The sequence below is a fragment of the Sorex araneus genome, chromosome 9 (assembly GCF_027595985.1).
Source record: "Sorex araneus isolate mSorAra2 chromosome 9, mSorAra2.pri, whole genome shotgun sequence".
NCBI lineage: Eukaryota > Metazoa > Chordata > Mammalia > Eulipotyphla > Soricidae > Sorex > Sorex araneus.
The window spans coordinates 23258567-23282651 of NC_073310.1; the positions used below are offsets into that span (position 1 = coordinate 23258567).

At 58.7% G+C, this 24085-nt stretch overlaps 1 protein-coding gene across 1 annotated transcript in view; it reads right to left on the minus strand.

The window, feature by feature from the left end:
- Positions 1-258: 258 nt before the first annotated feature.
- Positions 259-24085, minus strand: part of BCR (BCR activator of RhoGEF and GTPase) — a 115717-nt gene continuing 91890 nt past the window's right edge. The window contains exons 9-23 of the mRNA XM_012935169.2: positions 22034-22155; positions 21181-21349; positions 19840-19959; positions 18046-18121; positions 17076-17180; positions 16080-16154; positions 13892-13989; positions 11824-11955; positions 5983-6042; positions 5057-5166; positions 3754-3893; positions 2367-2501; positions 1683-1788; positions 1117-1279; positions 259-783 (exon numbers count right to left, since the gene is read on the minus strand). Coding sequence (XP_012790623.2) covers positions 694-783; positions 1117-1279; positions 1683-1788; positions 2367-2501; positions 3754-3893; positions 5057-5166; positions 5983-6042; positions 11824-11955; positions 13892-13989; positions 16080-16154; positions 17076-17180; positions 18046-18121; positions 19840-19959; positions 21181-21349; positions 22034-22155 — 1701 coding nt within the window. The 3' untranslated portion in view covers positions 259-693. The remainder of the gene's footprint in view (positions 784-1116; positions 1280-1682; positions 1789-2366; positions 2502-3753; positions 3894-5056; positions 5167-5982; positions 6043-11823; positions 11956-13891; positions 13990-16079; positions 16155-17075; positions 17181-18045; positions 18122-19839; positions 19960-21180; positions 21350-22033; positions 22156-24085) is intronic.

Below are 24085 nucleotides of genomic sequence, written 5' to 3' on the forward strand. Positions count from 1 at the left end.
AAGTGAGCCCACCCTAAAGTGCACGGCCTGAGTTTCTCCCCTGGGGGCCCCGGGAGTAACGGCATTGCCTCCTGAGGAGGCAAATGAACAGTGGGGGTGGGGGACGTTGAAAAAGCAGAGGACAGGACAGGCAGCCAACCCCTATCTGCAGAGAGAGAGGGGGGGAGGGGGAGAAAGGGCCCACCCCCACGCGGCGCTGGAACCCTGTTCCTAGGAGAGTCGGGATGCCGGCGTCAGGGGATCGGAACTGGCCCCACACTCTGAAGCAGCAGCAGTGTTTATTCAAGACACAGAGTGAGGGGACCTGCTTGCGTTCCCTTCTCCCCAGAAAGGGTGCATCTTGACGAGTGATCCAGTAGAAATAGTTTAAACTCAGATATAAGTTAGGTCCATAAAAACCGATCCCTTCGCCCGGTCCCCGGCCCGGCCTCCATCAGGCGAGCACTTCAACATGTGCTGGCTTGGGGCGCCCCCCACTGGTGGCAGCACGGAAAGCCATAGTCAGAGGCCTGCAGGGGGCTCACTGGGGGTGGCCCCCCGGAACTGCCCCGGCCACGGTGGCGTGGCCTTTGCCTCGGGCAGCTGTCTCTTGGCAGATGGCCAGGCCCTTGGGATGTCCAAATTCCTCAAGAAGCTTGGTTCCTGCTTTGCAGAAGGCCTTTCTGTCACCCTCTTGGAGATGGAGTTGGGTCTTTACACCTCAGTGGAGAAAAGAATGCTCTGTCTCTTGCTGTCTGGGGCAGGGATGGCCTCCAGCTGCAGGAAGTACAGTAGCACCTGGACCTGCCGGGCAGAGCAGGGAGGGGGAGAAGTGAGGGAAGTGCGCAGGGCAGCAGGGCAGGCGTCCTGCCAGAGCCCAGGGCACCAGCGCAGCTGGGCTCTCAGCCCCCACCTCTGCCCCCAGCCCCCAAGTGCAAGAGATCTGGGCTCCCTCAGGACCACCAAGAGGGACAGTGCGAGTAAGACAGACAGAAACAGCCTGGGTCTGTCCTGCCACACAGCACTGGGTGAATCCCTGGGAACCGTGGTCACCTCCCCCACGCAGTTCAGGTCCCCAGGAGCCAGTGGGAGCCAGGGTGGGGTGGGCTAAGTGGGCTGGACCATGTCTCCCAGTACCTGGGACATGACCTCCAGGGACCAGCTGTCGGTCATGGAGATGGGCTGGCTGGGGTTGGTGGGGAGCTTGCTCTCCTTCTCCGAAGGCCGGAGCAGCGTGGGGCCGAACACCGTGGCGAGGTTGTGCAGGGACATCTTGTTCACCGTCTCCTTCTCGGCCACCCTGCAGAAAGCCGACACCGGGGCCCCCTTACAACACTGCCCGCAGGAGGGGCCAAGGCACCAGGGATCTCCCAGGGGAGGTGGTGTCGGGGAGCCGTCCCTCTCTCCCTTGGAGACACAGGGCCCTGGTTATGCTGAAAGCACACCCCACCCTTCGTGCCCGGGTGCTCTGGGCCCGCAGAGGCCTGGGATGAAGGGGACTTGAGGCCAGGAACTGGCTGGGTCAGCTCCTGGCCACACCCCTGGCAGAAGCACCTCACTCTTCCCTCAGAGAGGGCTGCTCTCCTGGTAACTGCGGCGGGGCTGGGGAACCGAGGCCGGGCGCTGGCGAGCAGGGCCCAGCGGGACAGGCCCCTGGCTGCCTGTGGGACCTGGAGCCTCCCGGGGGCTCGAGTGGGGGCTACCTTTTCAGATGGTCCAGAAGGAAGAGGAAGGTCAGCAGGTTGGCCTCCGGGAGCGACAGCAGCAGGTTCAGCATGCAGCTCTCCTTAGCCACGGGATCTGAAAGAGCTGCAGGCGAGGCTGTTACTTCTTACGCTCGTGTCCGGGAGCGCACAGAGCTTGGGGAGGGGGTCGTGGGGAGCACTCCGACACTCCAAAGGTCTCTTTTCTAGATCACAAAGGGGTCACGGGCACCCTGGGCATGTGGGGCGGGGTGGAGCCATCCTCCTGGTCTACTAGGCCTTTCCCGTGTCCTGTGGGAGAGGCTGAGGCAGGAGCGCGGCACGGAGAGGGAGGGACAGACGAGGAGCAGAGACTGTACCGGGCTGAGCGGCCCTGGGGGTGGGTGGCGGGGCAGATGTCCCCTTCCTGATGATGACCTCAGTGACAGGCTGGCCTCGAAGCCATGCGTGGTGGCAGGGACTGGGGGGATGGGACACGGGTGGGGGAGCAGGGCAGGTGGTCCCATGACGGGGGCAGCCGCCAGGACACCACTCCAGCCCTGTCCTAGGATGGGCCACAACCTCCAGCTTCCCTTTCTCAGCTGTCCCCGGAGGGAAGAGGACAGAGAAAGCCCTGCGGGGACCAGCTGAGGCCGCCCGGGACTGAGTCTCGTGTGGACGCACCGCAGCCCCTCCCGCACTCACCGATGCCCTCCGTGAAGTTGGGGTAGAACTCGTCGGTGAACAGGGGCTCGGGGAGCTCTCGGAAGTAGAGCTTTAGCGTCCCGGCGATGGCGTTGACGTCCATCTCGCTCATGATCACGGACACGTCCTTGTTATCTGCGGAGAGCACAGACACGGACCCCCTCAGAGCCCCGCTCGGGTCTTCTCCTGTCTCGGCAGCGCGTGTGCAGCTCCCAGCTTCCCGGCAGCTCATCCCGGCTGCCCAGTGAGGCCAGCGGAGGAGGACGGGCAGGGCTGGGCAAGAAGTGGCACCCAGAGGACTGCCTGGTCACCGGGAGGACACTGGTGGGCGGGTTCCACTTGGTTCTTCAACTGGCACCTTCCTTTTGGGCTCAGGGCAACTGACCCGGGGCACCAGACGGGCCCAATCCAGCCCAGCTGGAGGCGCTGAGCCCCTGGGCTATCCCTGGCACCATGCTCTGCCCCTGGCATCTTCCACTCTGTGGGCACCCTGGGCGCTCGAGTCCTTGTCTGCCAGCGGACACGGTTCCCTCAATAGCACGTGCAGGCAGGGGAGGGAGAAGGGGCTGGCACGGCCACACACGGCAGGAACTGGGTCACTCTCCCCACAGTTCAGGAGTGGCTTCTGCATGGCCGCCACACACAGCTCCCTTGGCCTCACTCAAGGACAGAGACGAAGCTGCGGGCAGAGCTCACGGAGTGGCAGCGCATGCCTCGAGTGAGGCTCTGGGTTTGATCCCTGGCACCACGTGGCCCCCCACAGTGCAGCCGGGGGTGGTCTTAGTAGTCCTAAGCGCCGACAGACCCAAGGAGCACATCACAGGGCCCAAGCCCTGAACTCCCTGGTCGACACAGCCAGGCTGAGTGCAGCCTGACGCCCCCAGAGCATTGCTTTTTATTTTACCCCACAATAAAATAAAACAAAAAGAATCTAAAGAGAAAAAAATATACAGAACAGGATTTGGGAAGGTACCTCAAAGCACTAGAACAGGTATGACCAGAGGGTCCCAGAGTACAAAACTCAGGGCACAGAGCCAGGTCAAGTAAAACTGGGAATGGTTTTGGGGCGCTCGAGTACTTTTGGGGAGCCCTCCCCCTCTGCCCCATTAAAAGAACACATGACAGCACAATCGCACTAGAAGTTTGTGGTGGGTGCAGTGAGGCATATATGCATGCTGAGATACAAAGCCATGCTTGCAAAATCTACATGGTACTGCACACCAACAGCAAATCCATAAACTTCAGTTTACAAAGAAAATAAAAAACCAATACAGATCAGGGAGTGAGGAAAAGGTAGCAGGGCATAAAGGAACAGGCACCCCACCCCCACCCCCCTCTCCACCCCTGTTCCCAGCTGTGCCCCACATCGTCTGGGGCTGACACTCACTGACATCAAAGGCCGCCTTCAGCGCTTGGATATCCGTGGCCACTCCGGACACACGGTAGATGCCCACCTCCTCCATGCCGCGGCGCTCGATCTCCTCCACGCACTGCCGCACAATGTAGGGCACCTTGGACCGCTCCCGCCTGTGGGGGAAGCCAAAGGAGCTCAGGGCCTGCAAGTCCTGGTTCCGGCCCAGGCCGGCCCATCGCATGCGGCACAGCCGCACACCTGCAGAGGGACTGAGAACACGCCCAGGTTTGGGGTGCGCGTGCAGTCTGGGACTTCTGTAGCCCCTGTTCTGCAAGTGAAGGATGACGGTGCTCCCATCCTACCAGCTGGGAGTCCTGCAAGTTACACAGGCTCTTTGGGAGAAAGCAGGGAAGGGACATCAGCACTTGGGACAACAGGTGGCCTGATGGCATCCCGAGAGTTGGGAGATCAGACCCAGGCCCAACCCTGCTACTGGTTACGCAGAAGACGAAGTCCCTGACCTCTCCAGGCAGGCCCTGGCAAGAGGTGGGCCCCGCACACAGCAACCACTGAACAAACACCTGCTTGATGAGCAACTAAGTTCATGTTCCTTTCATTCCACGCACTGTTGGAAGCTCTGATGCTCCCGCATCTCCCAGGAGACCCTGCAGGAATGCTGCTGTCTGGGGGCTGAATTTTAGTTCTGTTTGAGCCCGGCAAAATACGTTCCCAAGCCGCCCTCTTTACTGGCACTGATCTGAATAGCTGCTCGCACCCAGCCTTTTGGAGGAACTGGGGGGACAGGGAATGGCGTGCAGACAACCAGATGTGTGGGAACAGCTGACTGGGGCCCCCAGAAGCCCCTCGGATTAGCAAGGTCAGCTCAGGGCCCACAGTCCACCCCGGGAAGGAAACAGATCCCGGAGGAGGTGACCCAAGAGCCCCAGAACTGCTCTAAGAAATACACTTTCGGTTCTCCTCTCAACTGACCTGGGACCAAAGGGCAGGGGCCGCCACGGTCCAGCAGGAAGCCATGGTCAATCATGACACATCCCAGGAGAGGCAAGAAAACGCTGTTCCCGTACAGCTCTGGGAGCTGTGGGGACACACAGAGAGGGACGGGACTACTTGTGGCCTGGACTGAGTTGACTGCAGGGGACCAGCTATGCAGGAACCACGGACGGCAGCTAAAGACAAGAGTGTCGCCCAGTCCTGGGTGGAATCCATGACCAAACCGAGCACAAAGAAGAGGTCCACTGTGTGTGTGTGTGGTGGTGGTGGTAGGGGGAGTACCAGCGGGAGCACCGGATGCCTGAGTCCAAGGCCTGTCACTCACTTGGTGACCACGGCGATCTTGACTCCGAAGACCCCGGTCTGTTTTCGGGAAGGCATTCTCTTCAGGCTGAACTCCCTGCTGGTGAACTTGACTGAGAGTTTCACTTCAATCTGTGGGAGGAAGAGGGGGCGCGGTCTCTCACCAGCTCAAAAGGGCCCAGGGGCCCTGGAGCCGTGGCAGACCTTGGCAGACCTTTCCACCCCCAGCCCCGGGCGAGCCACCTGCGGTGCCAGCGCAGGGAAGGCTCTAGTCCCACCCAGAAAGAGGCAGGAAGGGTGCAAGGAGCAGCTTCTGCAGAACCCTCCCCTAGAGCAGCCAGCGCTTCTTTCTTTTTCTTAATCAGAATAAAAAAACGAAAGAAAAAATAGAATAAAGGAATATACCCCAAAGCAACAATTTACCGTATGTTAATACTTTGCTATACATGCACGGGCTGTTTTTAGTGTGTGGTAGTATCTTATTTATTTCTAATAGCTGAAAGTCTGTGGGGGTACCAAAGAACAATCAGGGGTCTCAGTTTCTACATGCAAATCTGGGAGCTCAGGCCTGAGCAGGTCTAGTGGTGTCATTAGTGGGTCTACTGGGTCATTCTTTGGGGGGAATGGGTGGCTACCCTCCAGCCCTCCCCTCTTTTGGCGACACAACCACACCAACAAGGGCCCAGCCCAGCCCTTTCTGACTGCTGAGAAATAACTGTGATGGCCTTCAACTTCTGGGGGAAAGGAATGGGCCTGTACGGAATCCTGTGCAATAGTACAGTGGGGAGGGGTTTCCTTACACTTGGCGACTGGCGTTCGATATCTGGCACCCATACGGATCCCTGAGCACCGCCAGGAGTGATCCTGAGTGCAGAGCCAGGAGTAACCCCTGAGCACCCGAGTGTTACCCAGAAACGAAACACGCAAAGAACCCATGTGTGTTCATACCCCGTTCATGGCGATGACGGTCCGTTGCCAGTCTCTGTCCTGCAGGGTCTGAGGGTCCAGCTGAAAGCAAGAAATCGTGATTAGTGGAGGGCTCGGGGTGCGCTCAGACAGCAGCCAACAGCCCGGGCCAGCTACTTCACTCCTCAGCCTGAGACAGGAGCCTGGGGGAAACCTGAGGAAGCGGAGAGTCAGTGAAAGCTCGGGCCCTGCCTCCTGCTCCTCCCTCTGTCCCTCTCCTAACAGGGTCCCCCGCTCACCCCATCACAGATGCTTCCTACCGCTCAGTTGGGGGCTATAAGACATTTCGGGAAGCCCGATGTCAACTGTCAGCTCCCACAGTAGTGCTGGCGAGAAACTGAGGCTGTTGTTTTTTCCCTGAGGCTGCACCCAAGGGCAGCTTCCAGTCTGAGCGGACCCTGGGGTCTGAAGTCAGGACGGAGGCCAGAGCCTTGTCCCCAAGCACATCACTAGTGAGGGGGCAGCAGGGAGGCAGCCTCAGCCCCTCAGATGTCCAGCCCCCAGAGAGCAGTCTGCACGCCCACACGGCTGTCACCTTTCGGACTGCTATAACGTCATCCAAACCCTCCGGGTCGGGCCACATGTCCCTAATTCCATCTGGGAGGGCACTGTCACCCTGCAGTGGGGAGCACACAGCCCACACCAGTGGGTCAGGCTGAAAGGATTGGCCTCCGGGGAGGTCTTGTTAGAAAAAAACAGGTCCCCAGGGTGCCACATGTGGCCTGATGAGCCGCTCGGGGGAGCATCTGAGCTCTGGGCCATTAGAGGCCTCCGCAGGGAATTCTGAGAGCCACCCTGATCCCACAGGACCTGGCACTCCTCAGCAGCCTGTGACTTTACACCTCGTGACCTCTGTGTATGAAGCAATAACACAGACACACAGAGACAGAAACAGAGACAGAGACAGAGAGGGACAGAGAGAGAGAGACAGAAAGGGAGAGAGAGAGAGAGAGACAGAGAGGGAGAGAGAGAGAGAGACAGAGAGGGAGAGAGAGAGACAGACAGACACTCACTATGATAGATCTACAAGGCCATGCAAGAAATTATCACACATTCAGCCATTGAAAACACACACACACACACACACACACACGAAGCACTATGGCAGATGTACAAGGCCATGTAGGAAGTTTCACACGCTGAAAAGGACAGAGCCCAGTGGCACATCCTCAGTCGAGTGAATCTTGGGGCTGACCAGGGCACAAGGGGTCTGTCACCTCTGAATCCTCTCTCCCAGCTGCCCCCAAGGAAAGGGCAGAGTGCCACCCCGGTCGCTCCTGCTCCCCAGGAAAGGGAGTTTACTAGTTTATTTTTGTGCTGGTAAGGAAAAACAAACAGCAAAGAGAAGCAGAGCAAGGCCGGCAAGAAAGGACGCCCCTTCCCCGCAGAGCAGAACCCCTGTACCGCCCCCTCTCCCTCCGGCCTGAAGAATGAAGCCAGCAAGCAGTGGGCCGGGGGCCGAGATTCCCCGGTCTGGGGTGGGCCCTGCCCCTACATGCCCACCCAGGAAAGCCCTGCACACCAGCCGCCCGCCCACCTTGCCCTTGCGCACGAGGCTTCGGATGTGGGCCCACAGGGCAGTGCCATGGGCACACAGGGCCTGCTCGGCAGAGGTGAACCGACTCCGGCCTGCCCGGCTCGGGGAGAGGTACCGCAGGAGGCCACGCATGGCGGCGGGGGTGGACGGCGTCTCTCGCATCCTTGGCTGCAGCGGCTGGACGGGAGCAGAGCACCACAGGGGCGGGCGAGTGTGCACTGCAGCGCGGCCAGCTCGGCGGCCTTTTGAGCAGGCTTCGCAGGAAGCCCCACCCCCGCAGCCTGGCTTCCTATCAGCCCTGGAGTCTATCCTTTCGTCTGTGTGGAAAAATATCCCCCACCCAACAGCCCAGCACCCCCCCTCCACCTCCGCAACAGCCGATTGATTACGAGAACTGCAACGTCACGGGTTTCCCTAAAGTCCAGAAAAACCAAACTTCCTCCTCAAGTGGCTGGTTTCCCGTGGGCGTATTTGGCGACACTGAGTAACACAGACGGGCCTGGCCGGTCCATCTCAGGTTGGACGTGCTCTGTGACGCCCTCCCCACCCCGCTCTGCCTGCACCAGTCCGTCCGGTGATCCCAATAATGGCACACAGTGCCTCAGTGGACGAATCCGGGGTGGAAAACAGCCCCCAGCATCTGCCCCCAAGAACACAGTGACCAGTAGTCAGGGGCTCTGCACTGTGTCACCCATCACCAGGTTAACAACCAGCTCGCTGGCCCCTAACCCCAGAGGCTGTGACTCGTGCTGGTCCCTAGGGGGCAGATCCCAGGTCACGGCACTGCCAGCAGCTACTACAGGGACCCTCAGCCCCGTGGGGGGTCCTGGGCTGACTGGCCGGTGGGAAAGGCAGTCCCAGGCTGGCTGGGCTCCAGAGAACAGAGCGTGCCGAGCAGGGCGGAAGCGGCCCGAAGAATAACACAGCGGCGAGGGCTCCGTCCAGCCCGAGCAGCTCTCGGGGCTGGCATGCTCTCTCGTGTGGCTATTTAAAGCACCAGAGAAGTAAACAAGTGCAGGACTGTAGTCTGGAAAAACAGATGACTGAGGAGAGAAGACCGGAAATGAGAGTGGAGGGGAAACCAGCATCGGGGAGGGTGTGTGGGAGGGGGGGGGCGTGGGGGCTGGACGCCCTTGGAGTCCCACTCATGGTTCCCGCAGCTGCTGGCCGGTGGGTTCTGGGAAAGGGGCTCTGGGTGTCCACTCCTCTGCCCCAGAGACAGGCAGGCGGGGGTTCAGAGGAACCGAGAGGGGGATGGGATTGACTCTGTCTGGAGAACGACCCTGCACGCCCCATTCAGGCAGCCAGTGGGGGCAAGGCCAAAGGACCACACTCAGTGGCACAGGCCACTTCTCTCTAGTGACACACCACTGGTGACTGTGAGACAACTTCCGGGCATCCTCTTAGCCCGGTGGGGGGGGGATCAGGGAGAGGACTACACGGTCCAGGGCAGAAAGAGCCTTTGCCCTCCTCTCTTGCCGCCCTATACACTGCGGCTCCCTCTGTGCCCACACCCACCTGAACGACATGTAGCCTGTCGCCGGGAGTGGTCTTTTACCTCCGGCCTATGACCAGTGCTGGTCAGCACAGGCAGAAAGGTCAAAGGATGTGGTACTAAGAGATGACCAAGAAGTACCCCAGGAGAGAAACCCAGCCTCCCGCTGCAACCGTTATAACCATCTATTCTCTTGAGTGCCATTGCCCACATCTTTAATCCTTTTTTTTTTTTTTTTGCTTTTTGGGTGACACCCAGTGATGCTCAGGGGTTACTCCTGGTGGTGCTTGGGGGACCATGTGGGGTGCTGGGAACTGAACCCGGGTCAGCTGTGTGCAAGGCAAATGCCCTACCCTGTGTATTATCGCTCTAACCCCTCATATTTAATCTTTTCATGTCCTTTTCAAGTCCCAAATCTCTAGTATCACAGTAGTTAAGGTGCTTGCTTTGCATAGGCCTGGCTCAGGTTCTATCCCCAGCATCTCATATGATCCCCTGGAGTAATTCCAGGTGTGACCCTGGTGTGACCAGGTGTGACCAACTGCCAGGTGTGACCCCAAAGCAAGGCAACCAAAAAACCAAAAAGATAGAAAGGGATAAAGTGAACCTCCCCTGCCTCAAGATGGTCGTGCTCAGAAAGGGTCACAGGCAAGAGCCGATGTGCTGACGGGGACGTGAAGGGAATAAGAAGTCTCAGACACTGCCACCGGGGTACGGGGGGTGCAACTACTCTGGAAGGCCTAACAGTTTCTCCAAGACCAACCGGGCCACACGGCCCAGGAATTCCACCCTAGATGCCCACATGGGGAGACAGCAAACATGTGAGCCCACAAAGGCTTGCGTGCCCGTGTTAACAACAGCCCGATCCTAACAGATATGAGCTGGAACCAACCCCAGGGTGACCAACTGCTGAACAGTAAACTACAGGCATACACCAAACAGACAATGGAAGGACGGCGTCAGCCATAGAAAGGAATGCCATCTGCCATTCATAAACACGCTAACTGGTAGAAGTCAGGGTACAGGACACAGGGGGCAAGATTCCATTTACTTGAAAACTGCAGCGTGGGCAGATCTATAAACAGGAGTTGATCAGGTCAGGCTGTGAGTAGGAATAAGCCAATGACTGTACATGAAAAGAGGAAACCGTCTTGGAGTGATACAAACACTCTAGACCCGGATTTGGGTGATACGTCAAATCTATGTTTAGAAGAAAGCCTGCCCGCCCCCTTTAACAAATGTCATTAGTAAATTTTTTTTTTTGTTTTGTCATTAGTACGTTTTAAGAGGCCATATCCGCCACTCCTTCCTGTCTCCAGTCGGGTTCTAGAAGGAGGAGAGCAAGGCAAGGGGGGGTGGTCTCCCAAAGAACACCCCCAGAGCACAGCAGAGAGGGGGCAAGCTGCAATCAGAGAGCAAATGAAGACAGTTATCAGACATCTCTTGATGTCTTGCAAGAGACATGGCGTATTCATATCCCAAATACAGTAGCAGATACATACATACCTCTCGGAGAGCCCAGCAAGCTACTGAGAGTATTCCGCCCGCACGGCAGAGCCTGGCAAGCTACCCGTGGCATATTCGATATACCAAAAACAGTAACGATAGCTCTCACTCCCCTGACCCTGAAAAAACCTCCAATCGTTGGGAAAGACAAGTAAGGAGAGGCTGCTAAAATCTCAGGGCTGAGAGGAATAGAGATGTTACTGGTGCCCGCTGGAGTAAACCCATGAACAATGGGATGACAGTGATACAGTGATCAGACATCGCCAAGAGTTATGCTATGACCTTATAACTCCCTTCCTCCCTCGGATAGGATAGGGAGGCCACTTAGCACCCTCAGACTGCTGAAGTGCACTAGATGTGTGCAAAAAGAGAAATCCTGCTTATGCCCAATGTTACCATGGCAAAAGGTTTCTGACGATGAATAGACAACCAAGAGACGGAGAGGAGCACCTGTCCATTGCTCCTCCCCACCGACACAACAGTTCACATCCTCTCGCCACTGGGACGTAGGCTGGAGGACTCAAACAACTGGAATCCAAGGGTTCTGTGCCGCCACTAGCTTTATCTGGCCAGAAGCCAGGTGTGATGGTTCCATCCAATCAGCTCATGGGGTCGGGGGAATCGCCAAGATGCTGGCCAGGGCCTGTGTGTGGTGAGGAATGCCCAGGACGGGGGGCAGATGCCAATTCAGAGAGCCAGAGCCCAGTCACCATGGAGGTGGAGACTGAAGGTCCTCGAGGGAGGAGGCTCACCCAGCAGGTGCCCTAACTGGGTGCTTCGAGCCCAGCACAGGCACGCTCAATGGAAACCACCTGAGCACGTGTCATGAAATGGAGTGTCTAAGTAAACTTCTTGGGGCACCTGTGCCCACTGTTTAAGGAACAACAGCTCCCCCTACAACCCGGGCCCGACCAGACAGGGGCCACTGAGCAGTGGACTCTCCAGCACTTCCTCTGAGAGAGACGGCCTCATGCCTGCCCGGTTCCGCCCACAGCACCACCTAACCGTTCCTCCTTGAGGGTTAAAGAGGACCTCAGCTGGGAAAACAAACTAAATGCAAACTCCTCTGGGGACGAGATGGGGTAAAAGTGACAGATCCAAGTGGGCAGGAAAGTACCTGTGCAGGTGCAAGCCTGGCTCTGCCTGCTCCAGCCCGGTGCCCGCCCCGGGGCCCCACCCTCGGCCATATCCACAGCACCCAGCGGTGGGGTCTAGGCAGAGCCCGGGGCCGGGCGGGGGCAGGACTCCGGGGGTGAGGGTGGGGAGAGGAGGAGGCGAGCCCCACCTGGACCTGGCCCTTGCCCATGATCCTGTCCGTGTTCTCGCCGTCCTCCTTGGGGATCTTCAGCTTGTTGTAACACTTTTCGTAGCACAGGATCCTCAGCGTCTGGGAGCCTTCCAGCTCGATCTCAAACTCCTACATCCCCGAGAAGAAGGGAAAGTGCCCAGTTAAGAGTGGGTCTTAGCAAGGGGCGGGGGAACTGCCGGCCAAGGAACCTTCTGCATGAAGCAGCTTCCTGGCAGCTCGGGGGGGCCCTGAGGCTCAAGGCCCTCCTCCCTTTCCCTCTGGGGTGCCGACCTACAGCAACCACTCCCCCACCGAGCATCACACTGCGGCCTAGTCCGCGAGAGCTTCCAGAAACGCAAACCAAAGCTATGAAGACAGCACCTGGGAGGGTCCCCAGACCACCTTTGCCAGAATTCGGTGGGTGAGGAGGGCAGTTTCACTGCAGATAGACTGTGTTGTCAACATGTCACTGATGGAAACACGTGACTCACTCTGGTGCTGACAGCAGAGGGGGGCTGGGGGGGGTGGGGGCAGTGGCACTCAAGTTTGTTGTAGCTCAAAAGCTGGCGTAAAAATTAAAAATCTGGCAAGGGACAAAGCAAACAAACAAAAACTAAAATAAATAAATAAATAGATAGATAAATAAAGGGACCCAGGGCAGTGAAGGAGCAGAAAGAACCTCAGAGGAAAGAGCTGCTCCAACAAGCTCTGGGTGGTCAGCAGTATCCTGTGGGCTGCTAATTTCCTCCTCCCATCACCCTCATATTTCTTCACTCAATCCCCCCTTTCACACCAACGCTTCTGCTGCATGGGCTTCTGGGGGTGAAACGGAAGCAGGGAGCGAGGGTGGAGGTAGATATTTCTGAGTCTCCGAGGAGGTGAGAACAGCATGAGTTTCCCACCAGGGAAGACTCCATATCCCCCCTGGCCCCCTGACAGAATCCGGAACCCCTCGCACCGCCTCCTCTGCTGCGTCAGGCCCGCTCCCTCTCTCCCAGGCCTCTTCCCACGGATGCTTCCAGGCTCCGCTCCCGCCAGAGCGGCCACGGCAGGAAGCCAGGCTGAGGCGGCAAGCCCAGCGGGCGAGCAGGGGCACCGAGGAGAGCTGGCCTGGGCCTAACCGTGATGCTGCTAGTCACATGAGGCCAGGAGAGGCCAGGAGGGGCCAGGAAAGAGCAGGATTAACCAGGCAGCCCAGTGGGTCTCAGCTCTCTCCCCAGCGACCTCCACCTAATACTTATCCACTTTTTCTGAACATGTTCCCCTGCTGCCCTTGCTCCCTCCCTGAGCCCCCACCTCTCCTGCGAGCCCCTAGTCGCATGCTGTAGCCCCGTTTACGTGATTTCCACAATATCCTGGGGTCCCCCATGGGGTCTTGCGACCCCTGGCCAAGAAGTGCTACCCCACCTACATGCTGGAGCAGGAGCGATGTGCTGGCTGCAGCGGGGCCAGAGGCTGGGACCTGGCCCCTCGGGGACCCGCGGGTTTCTCCAGCACCTGCCGCCATGCCCAGAGGCGGAAGGAAGAGCACAGGGCAAGCGGGTCCCACTTTGAGGCAGAGGGACAGAGAACAGCCAAGAATATGGCGCAACACCCCCCGGCAAGCACGCGGGAGCAGAGTCTGCGGTGCCCCCTGCGCCCACCCCCAGGGCAGAGCCTCACACGTCCGGTCACTGGAAGGGTCAGGCAGGCGCCAACTCATTCCAACCTCAGAGGAAAAGCGCTATGGAAACCTCCTAAGTAAACACTTGAGCAATAACAAAGGCAAGACAAAAAGCCCTTTTAAGTTCTTCTTCGGAACACTTCTCTGGCAAAATAGGCCATTTCTCTGTGATGGGGGTGGAGGGGGGAAGGTGGTGTGTGTAAGGACCCCGGGAACACAGAAATAAAACCTCTTTGACGCATCACCCCTTCCTCCAGCAGATTCCAGGAATGCCCAGGGAAGCCTGAAGGAGCCTCTCCCCAGATTCAGACTTTCTGTAGAATATCTGGCCTTCCGGTGGCAGCCGAGGAAGGGGGGTGTGTGTGTACAAAACTCGCCGGGAAGGAGGAAGCAGGGCCTCACCTCATTCCAGTTTGGTTCCGTTGTGTCCCTGTAAACCCGCGTCTTGGCTTTATTCACAAAATACCCAAAGGAATCCACCTCCAGCGTGCAGTACAGATCTGTAGGACGGAGAGAGACAGTTCGTAGCTTTTCCATGGGCTGCTCTCGGGAAGACCAGCGCTATTTCCATCTCAGTCTTCTCTTATCAATGAGACCCCCAACGGGTGGCCAGCAGCAGCACCGGCCCCCCACACAGTGACCAGACTCTCCTTGTTGCTACAGCTGGGAACCAGCACCTCTGAGTCGCTAATGACACCCTGGTAGAAAATCTCCTGCATGATGCGATCATGACAAAGGTGGGTGGGACATTACCCTGCAAGGGGCACACACGGGCAGGGCCGACAGCTAAGAGTGTTGCCAGGCAGACTCGGGGCAAAGGGGCTGTAGACCGGTGTGAGGAATAGAAAGCAGCGCAGCATGGAGAGATGTGGGGGAGAAACGGGAATCAGAGGGGACAAAGCCTGGTGGTAGGGAGCAGGGAGGTCACTGATGGGGGCCACAAAGGACAGGGCAGGTGACCTGAGATGTAGAGAAACTGCAGAGAAGGCACTTCACTGGGAAGATGGGGCAACGGACAGGTGCTGGTTACGGGACGAAGGGTGGTGTTCCATGCTGGTACAGGCAAAAGAAACAAGTTTGAGTCTTGAGGGACCGGTTCAGTTTGGCATGACATTTAAAGTGTTGGCCACGAAGGGGGACGATTAAGGGGGGACGGAGAGGCAGCTGTGGGAACTATCTGTGGTGTGCACGGAAGAGTCCCCAGGAAGAGGGAGGGAGGAGCGTACGCAGAGCAGGAGGAAGCCGGAGCAGACGCCCAGAAACACCAGCAGCCGGAGAGGAAGAGGAACGTGAGGTATGTGTCTTCCAGCTTCAGGAGGTAGAACCTGCACAGCATGCAACTCGCCCATCCCAGCTAAGCACACAGTGAAGGAGTTTTAGGAAACATCAGGCTATGGCAGGTATCAGGACGATGTGTCACCTGAAAAGTCCGCTCATGCCCACTGGGGTCAGTCCTCACTCACACCCTCGCCCCAGACAACCAGTGAAGAGGCCGAGTCCTCCTTCCGCTGCCTTTTCTGGCAATTCTACACACACCCCATGTGGTCATTTGCATTTTTTGGTCTAGCACCATGTTATTTTAGGTTCATCCATGGTGTTGGCTGTAACCATTTCTTCGTTTTTTTAGCAGAATGGTGCTCCAGTGCATGGGCAAAGCATGATCTGCCTAGCACCTGAGTCCAAGTGGAGTTCTGGGTTTCATTAGTCTAAATATGTAAGAGTGGGTGCCTGGGACACAGAGCAGGGGGGCACTTAACTCTTTACAAAATGGTGGCTTTGTGTTCCAGGTGGCTGGACCCTCTGACATCACCGAGAGTCAGCCCATCCTGAGAATGCTCTCGAGTGCTGAGAGCAGGCGCCTGCCAACACTGGCCATAGTGAATCCTGCTGGTGGCCGCCTTCTTAAAGAGTGTGGAGCGCCATCCCGCAGTGGACCTGCTCTGACATCTCCCTACGTGACCTGCATTTTTTCAGGTGTTTGTAAGTGATGGGTATTTCTCTAAGGAAGCACCTACACAAATCTTTGGCCCATCTTTATTTTGTAAACCTACATTCCTGGACACTGATCCTTTCTCATATGCATGTTTGTCAACCCAGCTTCCATCTGCCTGGTCAGGGGGAAATCTCTCGCTCAGGCTCATAGTCAAGCAGAGGGGGGAGAACGCAGTGTCTGCTCTACGTCCCTGCTACACAGAGCCCTGCGGCCTTGGAGAAGCCCCTCCCACTAAGAGGGAGGATGGAAAGGGGACACTTCCCACTCCTCAGATCAGCTAAATACCCCTGCTGCTAGGGGCCCAGAGGCACAGAAGCCCACTGGGCTGTTTTTGTCCTGCAGTGAACGGTGAGACTGCCGTAACAGCTGCCAGTAGTGGGTGCTCACCCGTCCACTTGAGACAGGCTTGGGAAAGGGCACTGGACACTCTGGGAAAACTCCATCCGTGGGTGTCACTGGCACCAGCACTGCCACTTGAGGGTCAAAGGTGGCTGTTTGTCATTTGAGTCGCATTCCTGGTTTCCCACACCCTGTCCAATCAGTCCTTCCGGGTGGAGGACTGGCTAAGCTTTACCACAGTTAACCTCGGTCACTTACTTGAGCTCTGCTTAAAGCCAGTGGCGGAGTGAACAATGACATTCAGGAAACCACAGAGCCCGGGAGACTCATCATCTGCGCAAGAGAACAGAAAGGAGTCAGTCTTCCTGGGACACAGCAAGGCTCTGCTCTAAAAACCAACCTTTATGCCCGAGGGATAGCACGGGAGGGAAAGTTGCTCTGCACACAGCTGACCCTGGTTCCAGCCCCGGCACTGCATATGGTCCTCCGAGCACCGCCCAAAGTAAGCCCGGAGCACAGCCGATGTGACCCCCACAACCAAACCAAATCAAATTAAACCACTTCTCAAAGGGGACACCGAATGGCTACCCAGCTCTGGCAAAAGGCAGCAATGTGGAGTAAAACAGGGAGACCATAGGATCCAACCAGTGAGCAAGACCAAATCTCAGGTTCCCGGGACAGGAAAATTGGGCTGGCAAGTGACAGAAGCATATGTGCGCGTACACCCCTAAGGAGACACCTGTTTGGGGCTGGAGTGATAGGACAGCGGGTACAGCGCCTGTCCTGCACACGGCTGACTTGGGCTTGATCCTGGGCACCCCATAGGGTCCCCCAAACCTCGCCAGGAGTGCCGAGTGCAGAGCCCGGGGTAAGCCCTGAGCACAGTCGGGTATGCCACCCTCTCACTCCCTGACTGCCCCAACTACCAAAAAGAAAAAGTCTATCCCTGCATGAATGTGCCCAACTGTGTGACACTGAAAACAAGGCAGCACAACTCAGCACCAGCACCTGCTGACAGGAGGGACAGGACAAGGGAGTGAAACCACGGCTGTAAGGGCCGTCTCAGGACCAGGGTGGACATCGCTGGTCTCCGGCACTGCTCGGCAGCTGCCATCTGGGGAGCGATCGCTTCTAACCCATCCTGTCCACGCCTGCCAGAGGCAAACGGGCCCTCGGCAGCCACTGTCACCCCTGTGGACTGAAGCTCTGCTGGCCCCAAAGCAGCGTGGACAGCGGAACGAGACAACAGCTCACCTTCTTTGTTGATGGTCAGCGGGATGCTGTGAACGGTCTGAAGTTTGACGCATGAGTTGGTCAGCATCTGCAGCTCCACGGACGTCAGGGAGAAGCTTTTGAAACCTGAAAGGGAGAAACACAGGTGCACAACTGGCCACACCGACAGCGCTCGGGCGTCCCGGGACCCCCAACAGGTTTGCTTGAGAGTCCAAGCGTCGCCTACTGGGCCTTCACCACACCCTGGGGCTATGCTCTGAGGGAGGGGCTGGTACTTGGCAGAGGGCGGTGTGTGCCCACCAAGTGCCCAGGCTGGACTTGAGGGCAGGGGGGAGCTTAATGTGACCCCACAGACATGGGGTCTGCCTACCACTCGGCCCCACCACAAGCTGTCTTTTCTGGGGGTCCCCCAGACAGATCAGCCCAGCTTTGTCCCCTCTGTAACTCAGCGCCCTGCCTGCTGAGAAGACACCGCCACACCCACCGCCAACAGTGGATCTTGGCTTAAAGCAGGGAGCTCTGGGAAAGGACAGGCACTGGCCGTCAGAGCCGCCAGCTGCATCTGGTCCCCAAGGATGCAGGGGACCCTCGGGGGGAAATGAAGCACACAGCTCCCAGGCACGAATGGCAAAAGGGCAGAGGTGTGCAGAGCCCCCTGGCCCATCAACGTGCAGCAGGTGAGCCCAGAGTCCCCATGGCTGAGACCAGGTCACCCAGAATACAGTGCTCAAGCTGGCGCTAGGGGGCAGCAGTGTGCCGGAACAGAACGGCCAGACAGGGTGGAAAGGGAGAGGAAGAACCTCAAAGATTAGTTCCACTGCTCAGAACCTCAAAAAAAAAAAAAAAAAAAAAAAAAGGTAGAAAGAGAGAAGGAGAAGAGAGAAATGAAGGGAGGGAAAATAAAAAGAAAGAAAAAAAAAGAGACCCAAGGATGAAATCCTCAAGAGCTGATCAACAGCCAGGCTGGCGCCCTGCAGACGCCACTTCTTACACTTCTTCTGCTGCTCCCGGATGTTCTCCCTCCACTCGGCGCGCTCATAGTCGGACGAGATCAGGAATGTGTAACTCTGGGGGCGAAAGGGAGCACACCCCGTTACATCCTGCAGCCAAAGCCCCTCCTCACAGTGGCCAGGCCCCTGGGGGCTGCAGGGCTGGTGGTGTCCAGCGTGCACACAACAGGGCTCTGGCTCTCAGTCCCCCTCCCGCCCAGGGGCTGTGCAGACAGCTCGGGGAGGCATGCCCGTGCGCAAGCAGCCTACTCCGCCTGCCCAGGGCAGACCCTGACATGTCGGTCAGGCGGGAATGGGCAGGTCACCAGGTAGGATCTACGAGGGTGTGGGCTGATGTCACCATGATTGTCCCTAAGTCTGAGCTTGGGGACAATGACTTGAGACAAGGCTCTCTTGGCTACTGCTCCTGGCTGCACAAAAGGGGGGTTGAAAGGGTATGTGTGTGCTGGAGAGAGAGTGTGTATGAGATTCCCCCAGAGGCAGGGAGGGTGTGTATGTGTGATTCCCTTGGAGGTAGGGAGGTGTGTGTGTGTGTGTGTGTATGTGTGTGTGTGTGTTTCCCTTGGAGGTAGGGGAGGGTGTGTGTGTGATTCCCTTGGAGGTAGGGAGGGGTGTGTGTGTGTGTGTGTGTGTGTGTGTCCCTTGGAGGTAGGGAGGGTGTGTGTGTGTGTGTGTGTGTGTGATTCCCTTGGAAGGAGGGTGTGTGTGTGTGTGTGTGTGTGTGTATGAGATTCCCCCCGGAGACAGGGAGGGTGTGTATGTGTGATTCCCTTGGAGGTAGGGAGGTGTGTGTGTGTGTGTGTGTGTGTGTGTGTGTGTGTGTGTGTGTGTGTGTGTGTGTGTATGATTCCCTTGGAGGTAGGAAGGAGTGTGTGTGTGTGTGTGTGTGTGTGTGTGTATGAGATTCTCCTGGAGACAGGGAGGGTGTGTATGTGTGATTCCCTTGGAGGTAGGGAGGTGTGTGTGTGTGTGTGTATGATTCCCTTGGAGGTAGGGAGGGGGTGTGTGTATGATTCCCTTGGAGGTAGGGAGGGGTGTGTGTGTGTGTGTGTGTGTGTGTGTGTGTCCCTTGGAGGTAGGGAGGGGGTGTGTGCGTGTGATTCCCTTGGAAGGAGGAAGGGGTGTGTGTGTGTCCCTTGGAAGTAGGGAGGGTGTGTGTGTGTGTGTGTGTGTGTGTGTGTGATTCCCTTGGAAGGAGTGTATATGTGTGTGTGTGTGTGTGTGTGTGTGTGTGTGTGTGAGTGAGATTCCCCCGGAGACAGGGAGGGTGTGTATGTGTGATTCCCTTGGAGGTAGGGAGGTGTGTGTGTGTGTGTGTGTGTGTGTGTGTGTGTGTGTCCCTTGGAGGAAGGGAGGGTGTGTGTGTGTGATGATTCCCTTGGAGGGAGGGAGGGAGGGTGTGTGTGTGTGCGCGTGCGCTCTGGAGGGAGAGGCCCAGTCCACAGCTAGGTGCAGGTCACAGGGGCCTCTCTCTCCCAGACAGCATCTCACCGCACAGGCTGGAACTGCACACGGCACAGCCCCCACTATCCTGTTCAGACTCCCAGAGGTGAGGGTGGCGCTGGCATGGCTCCACCCAGAGACGAGAGCCCAAAGCACCAGGGACAGGGGCTCTCGTGTCTCTGGGTGCCGCCTGGACCCGCCTCTGCAGCAGGAAAGGGCAGTCACGGCAAAGGCCCCGTGGGCAGGTGCCGGGCGCGATGCAGCGAGCGTCCCGGTGGCCGGGGCCCTGCGGCTGTGCCCGGGAACGCGAGACAGGTCTGGCAGACGCTCACCTTGCCGTTGCGACTGTGCACCCGGAAGGCCATGCTGGGGGACATGAGCAGGAGCAGCGACTCCTGTTCCGAAAGCTTCTTCTTTAGCCGCTCGATGGCCTTGCTGCCCTTGTTCGCTTTCTGCAGGGAGAGCCACGGGGAGCAGGGAGGTCGGTGTGACTGTCTCCTCCCGGCAGGCCCTCAACACCCGATGTTCACCCTGGGAGCGGGGAGCTCCAGCTGCTACACAGCAGGGGACAGGGCTGCTCGGTCACGGCCGGCTGGTCTCTCGAGGACTGAGACGTGTTCACGCTCTGGACTCCTTCCTGCCCCCTTTCCTGTGGCGGTTGGTCCCGCCTCCCAAGGCGGAGAGGACGAACCTCCTTCGTTTCTCCTGAACTTGGGAAATGTCCACAGGGACACTGCAATCCGGCGGCCCCTACCCCGTCCCGAACCCCACCCCGAATCCAAGCCCATTTGAGCACCAGCCCCGGGAAGAGTCTGTGAGGGGCCCCAGGGAGGGCAGGCACATGCCCCAGCCCATCCCAGGGGAGGGGACAAAGAGCACCACAGGAGAGAGCAGCGGTGGCAGGGCCACAGCAGTCCTGCCGGGCGAGCGATCCATGGACTGTCCATGCTGCTCTCGGGCTTCCTGGTGCTCTGCTCAGCTTCCGGGATTGAGGTGCAGGAGATGAGGGGCGGGAGAGCTGCCTGCTGGGCTCAGCCAGACCTCCCTGCTCAGAGAGCCCCCCAACCCTGTTATTTGGGGGGGGGGTGCAGTGCTCAGGAGGTCTGGGGACGCCAACAGCGATTCTCAGCCCATTGGGCCAGTGGTCCAGTGGTGGGATATAAGAGGCCATGGAGGTTGAGGAGGGCCCTGAGGTGCTGGGGATGGCCGGGCCACCTGGCGGTGCCAACGGCTTTCACGGCCTCACTGGGCAGTGCTCGGGGATCTCCAGAGTGGTACCCGGAGATGCTCGGCAGATCACGTGGCATCAGAAACCGAGCCGGGGCGGGGTACATGCTAGGCATACACCCTGACTGCTGTACTAGCGCTTGCTCCAAGGCCGCAGCCTTCCAGGGACCCACTTTATCTGTGGCCACTGTCACGGCACTACTCTGGCCTGGGCTGGCCCTACATAAGAGGGGCGCAGCCTCACTCTCCCTACAAACTCCTGAACCTCTCTGGAGACCAGAGGCCAGCAGGAGACTCACTCCCCATCAGGGCAACCCTGAGTGGGACAGTGGTCACCCATGCTGCCCCACAGCCCCTGCCTGGCAGGAAGGGGTGAGGGGGGGGTGAGACCCCGGCAGAGCCCGCCCACCTGCCCGGGTGTCAGAGCCCCGCTTAGCCAGCCCCACCTTCTCCCTCTGGATGTCGTTCTTGATCTGGGAGATCTTGATCTTCATGGCATCCAGCTCCTCGTCCAGAACCAGGGGGACATTGGGTGCCACCTCTGACTCGTCCAGCGTCTGGAAGCTGAGGTCCGTCAGCGGGATGTACCACTTGCAGTCATACTGCTGGGTTTTGCTGGGGGGTGGAGGGGAAGGGGCACGTGAGCACGCTGCCTTCCTCTGCGAATCCTCGTGCCACTCGAGGGTGAGGGCGCTGGCAGCCCCACACCAACAAGACTCTACATGCGTGACCCTGCCCCTGAGGGGTGGGTGTGACAGGCCCCGCTCCAAGCCACCCTGTGCTCACAGCATCTCCACCCCAAGTTCGGAGGGCTGCAGCTCTGCCCCAGGTAACTGATCCCTTAGCAGACAGGGAAACTGAGGCTCTCCTGATGAAATCTGCTCAGCACATCAGTGACAGAGTAAAGGGAAGCGTTCAGGGCTCCCACGCCCCTGCTAGGCCTTCTTCCTTTATACCCCTCCCAGGTGTCAGACCCCCCATCCGTGAAGAGAATAATGCAGGAGCCCATGACAATCTTGTGATGCATTCCTCCGGGACAGGGAGGGCTACCCCCGCCCCCATCGGGTCTGAGCCGTGCCTGCCACCCCAGCCCATGACTCATGCCTCCCTGCCGGCCACAGCCCACCAGCCCCCACGCTGGTAAGGCCAATGGTTCAACCACTGAACCCGAGCCAGGAACTCTCCAGACTGTTCATGGTGACCTGTGACCGTGACCTGGGCACGCAAATGTCACTCAGAGAGCGGTCCGGCCGCGTGGTCAGCAACACCTCTGGGACGGACCCCCGGGCCCCTGCTCACCCTCCGCTCTGCTTCTTGAGCTTGGTGCACAGCAGCAGGTCGGTGAAGAGGAAGACGTGGCGCAGCTTTCGGGCCCCCTCCACCAGCTCCACCATGAAGCTGTCCTTGAGCAGCTGCCGGTGCTGTGGGCGCCGGGGGGGGCTCAGGTTAGAGGGCGGGGCCCCTCCCCGCACCCAGCGCCTCCCTTACCAGAACATACACGGTGCCACAGGCCCCCTGGCCTGCAGAGGAGGGTGAGCGGATCGGGCGATGGCACCAGGGGCCCGGGAGGAGCACGTGGCAGCTGGGCGAAACGCCCCCCTCCGACAGGGAGGCCGAGGCTCAGAAGAAGAGACCCAGCCCCAGGGAGAAGGGGCGCTCCCAGAGGGACGGTCAGCGGGCAGGCCCAGGGCGAGAGCAGCCTGGTGGCTGGGGATCAAGCGGGACTCAGCGAGGCGGGCGCACCCGGGCTAGTGCTGAGGGTGACGCGGGGGAGGGCGACAGCTCCCACCTCACCCGCTAGCACCCCCAGGGGTGCCACCTAGGGGCTAAAACCCCAGTGCCTGTGGAGCATCTGCAGCTGGACGGTAGCTGAGGTCACCAGCTGCCCCTGAGGCGGCCTTCCGAGGGCTGACCAGGCCCAGAGCTGCCAGGGCAATGGGAGGCACGAGCCCCAAGCAAGCGCCCACTGGCTGCATCCCACGGGCTCGGGGAATTTTAGGGGGTGCCAAACGGACCCTCGGAAGGAAGCTGGCAACTCATTTGACAGAGCCCGGCAGCTCCTCTGTGTAGGTGCCCGCCCTGCTGCGCTGAGGACAGACACGATGAAGCTGATGTGACAAGTCTTCCCCAAGCACCAGCCACATGTGCTGTGCAAGCACGTGGGGGTATGTGTGTTTGTGAGTGAGTGCAGGGGTGTGTGTGTGTGTGTGTGAGTGGAGGTGTGTGTGTGAGTACATGAGTGTGTGCATGATTATAAGGGTGCGTGTGTGTGCAGTTATGTGTGAGACTGTATGTGTGAGTGTAAGTGTATGCATCCATGCAGGGGTGTGTGTGTGTGTGTGTGTGTGTGTGTTTGAATGCGAGTGTGTGCAAGGGTGAGTATAGGAGTATGTGAATGCGGGTGTGTGTGTGTGTGTATGTGTGAGAGAGAGAGACAGAGACAGAGACAGAGAGAGACAGAGAGAGTCTGCAGGTACGTGTGCTTGTTTGTGTTTGTGGCAGGTCCTTACCCCTTTTACACTAATGAGACCCCTGAGCCGAGGGGGCTCCAGCTCCCGGCCCAGGCGGCACAGCCAACGCCTGCATTGGGGATGGCTCCCTTGGGAGCCCGTAAGCCTACGGCAGGGAGATGAGATGCTCGGGGTTCCCAGTCACAAAGAGCATTCCGAGAGGCCAGCACACTCCGAGCCCTGCTGTGAAGGCCAGGCCGGGGGGTTGGGGGGTCTGCCCACATTTCCCCGCAGGATCGCCCTTGGGTCCCTGTGCCCTTGGCAGATCTGTGGCTGGCAGTGCTGCTCTTTGCTGCCCTACCCTTCTCAGGAATTTACTCCCTGTCTCCACCCACCACCCCCGAGGGAAATGCAGCCTGGCCTAGGGCCCCCGAGACTTGCCCGACTGAAGGTCACAGGTCGCCGTCATGGCAGCCTGACTCGTGGCCCGAATGCTAAAGAGCTGGTATCTAAATGCTAAAGCGCTGCTGGAGCCCATGACGCATCGTCACGACCCTCCTTCCGCCTGCTGAGAGCAGATGACCCATGGGTACTGGCACCCAGGGGAACCAGAGCCTGGGGCGCCAGAGAAAAGTTAATCGGGGACCTGATGGTGTCACCCAGCCAAGGAGGCAGGGGCCAAGGACGCTTCGGTGAGGGGTTGGTGGGTGACGAGAGGGGGGCAGCAGTCCTCCACACAAAGGCGCTGAGCATCTGCTGGCCACCAGCAGAGGGCACCCCATGTCCAGGTCATAGTGGACTCCAAGGCCCTGCGCTGGCAGATCCGAATCCCCCAGTCCCAGTCCCACGGGCCCCTGAGACTAACACCGGAACTGTTAGACAGAAGTCACTCGCCTCCCCC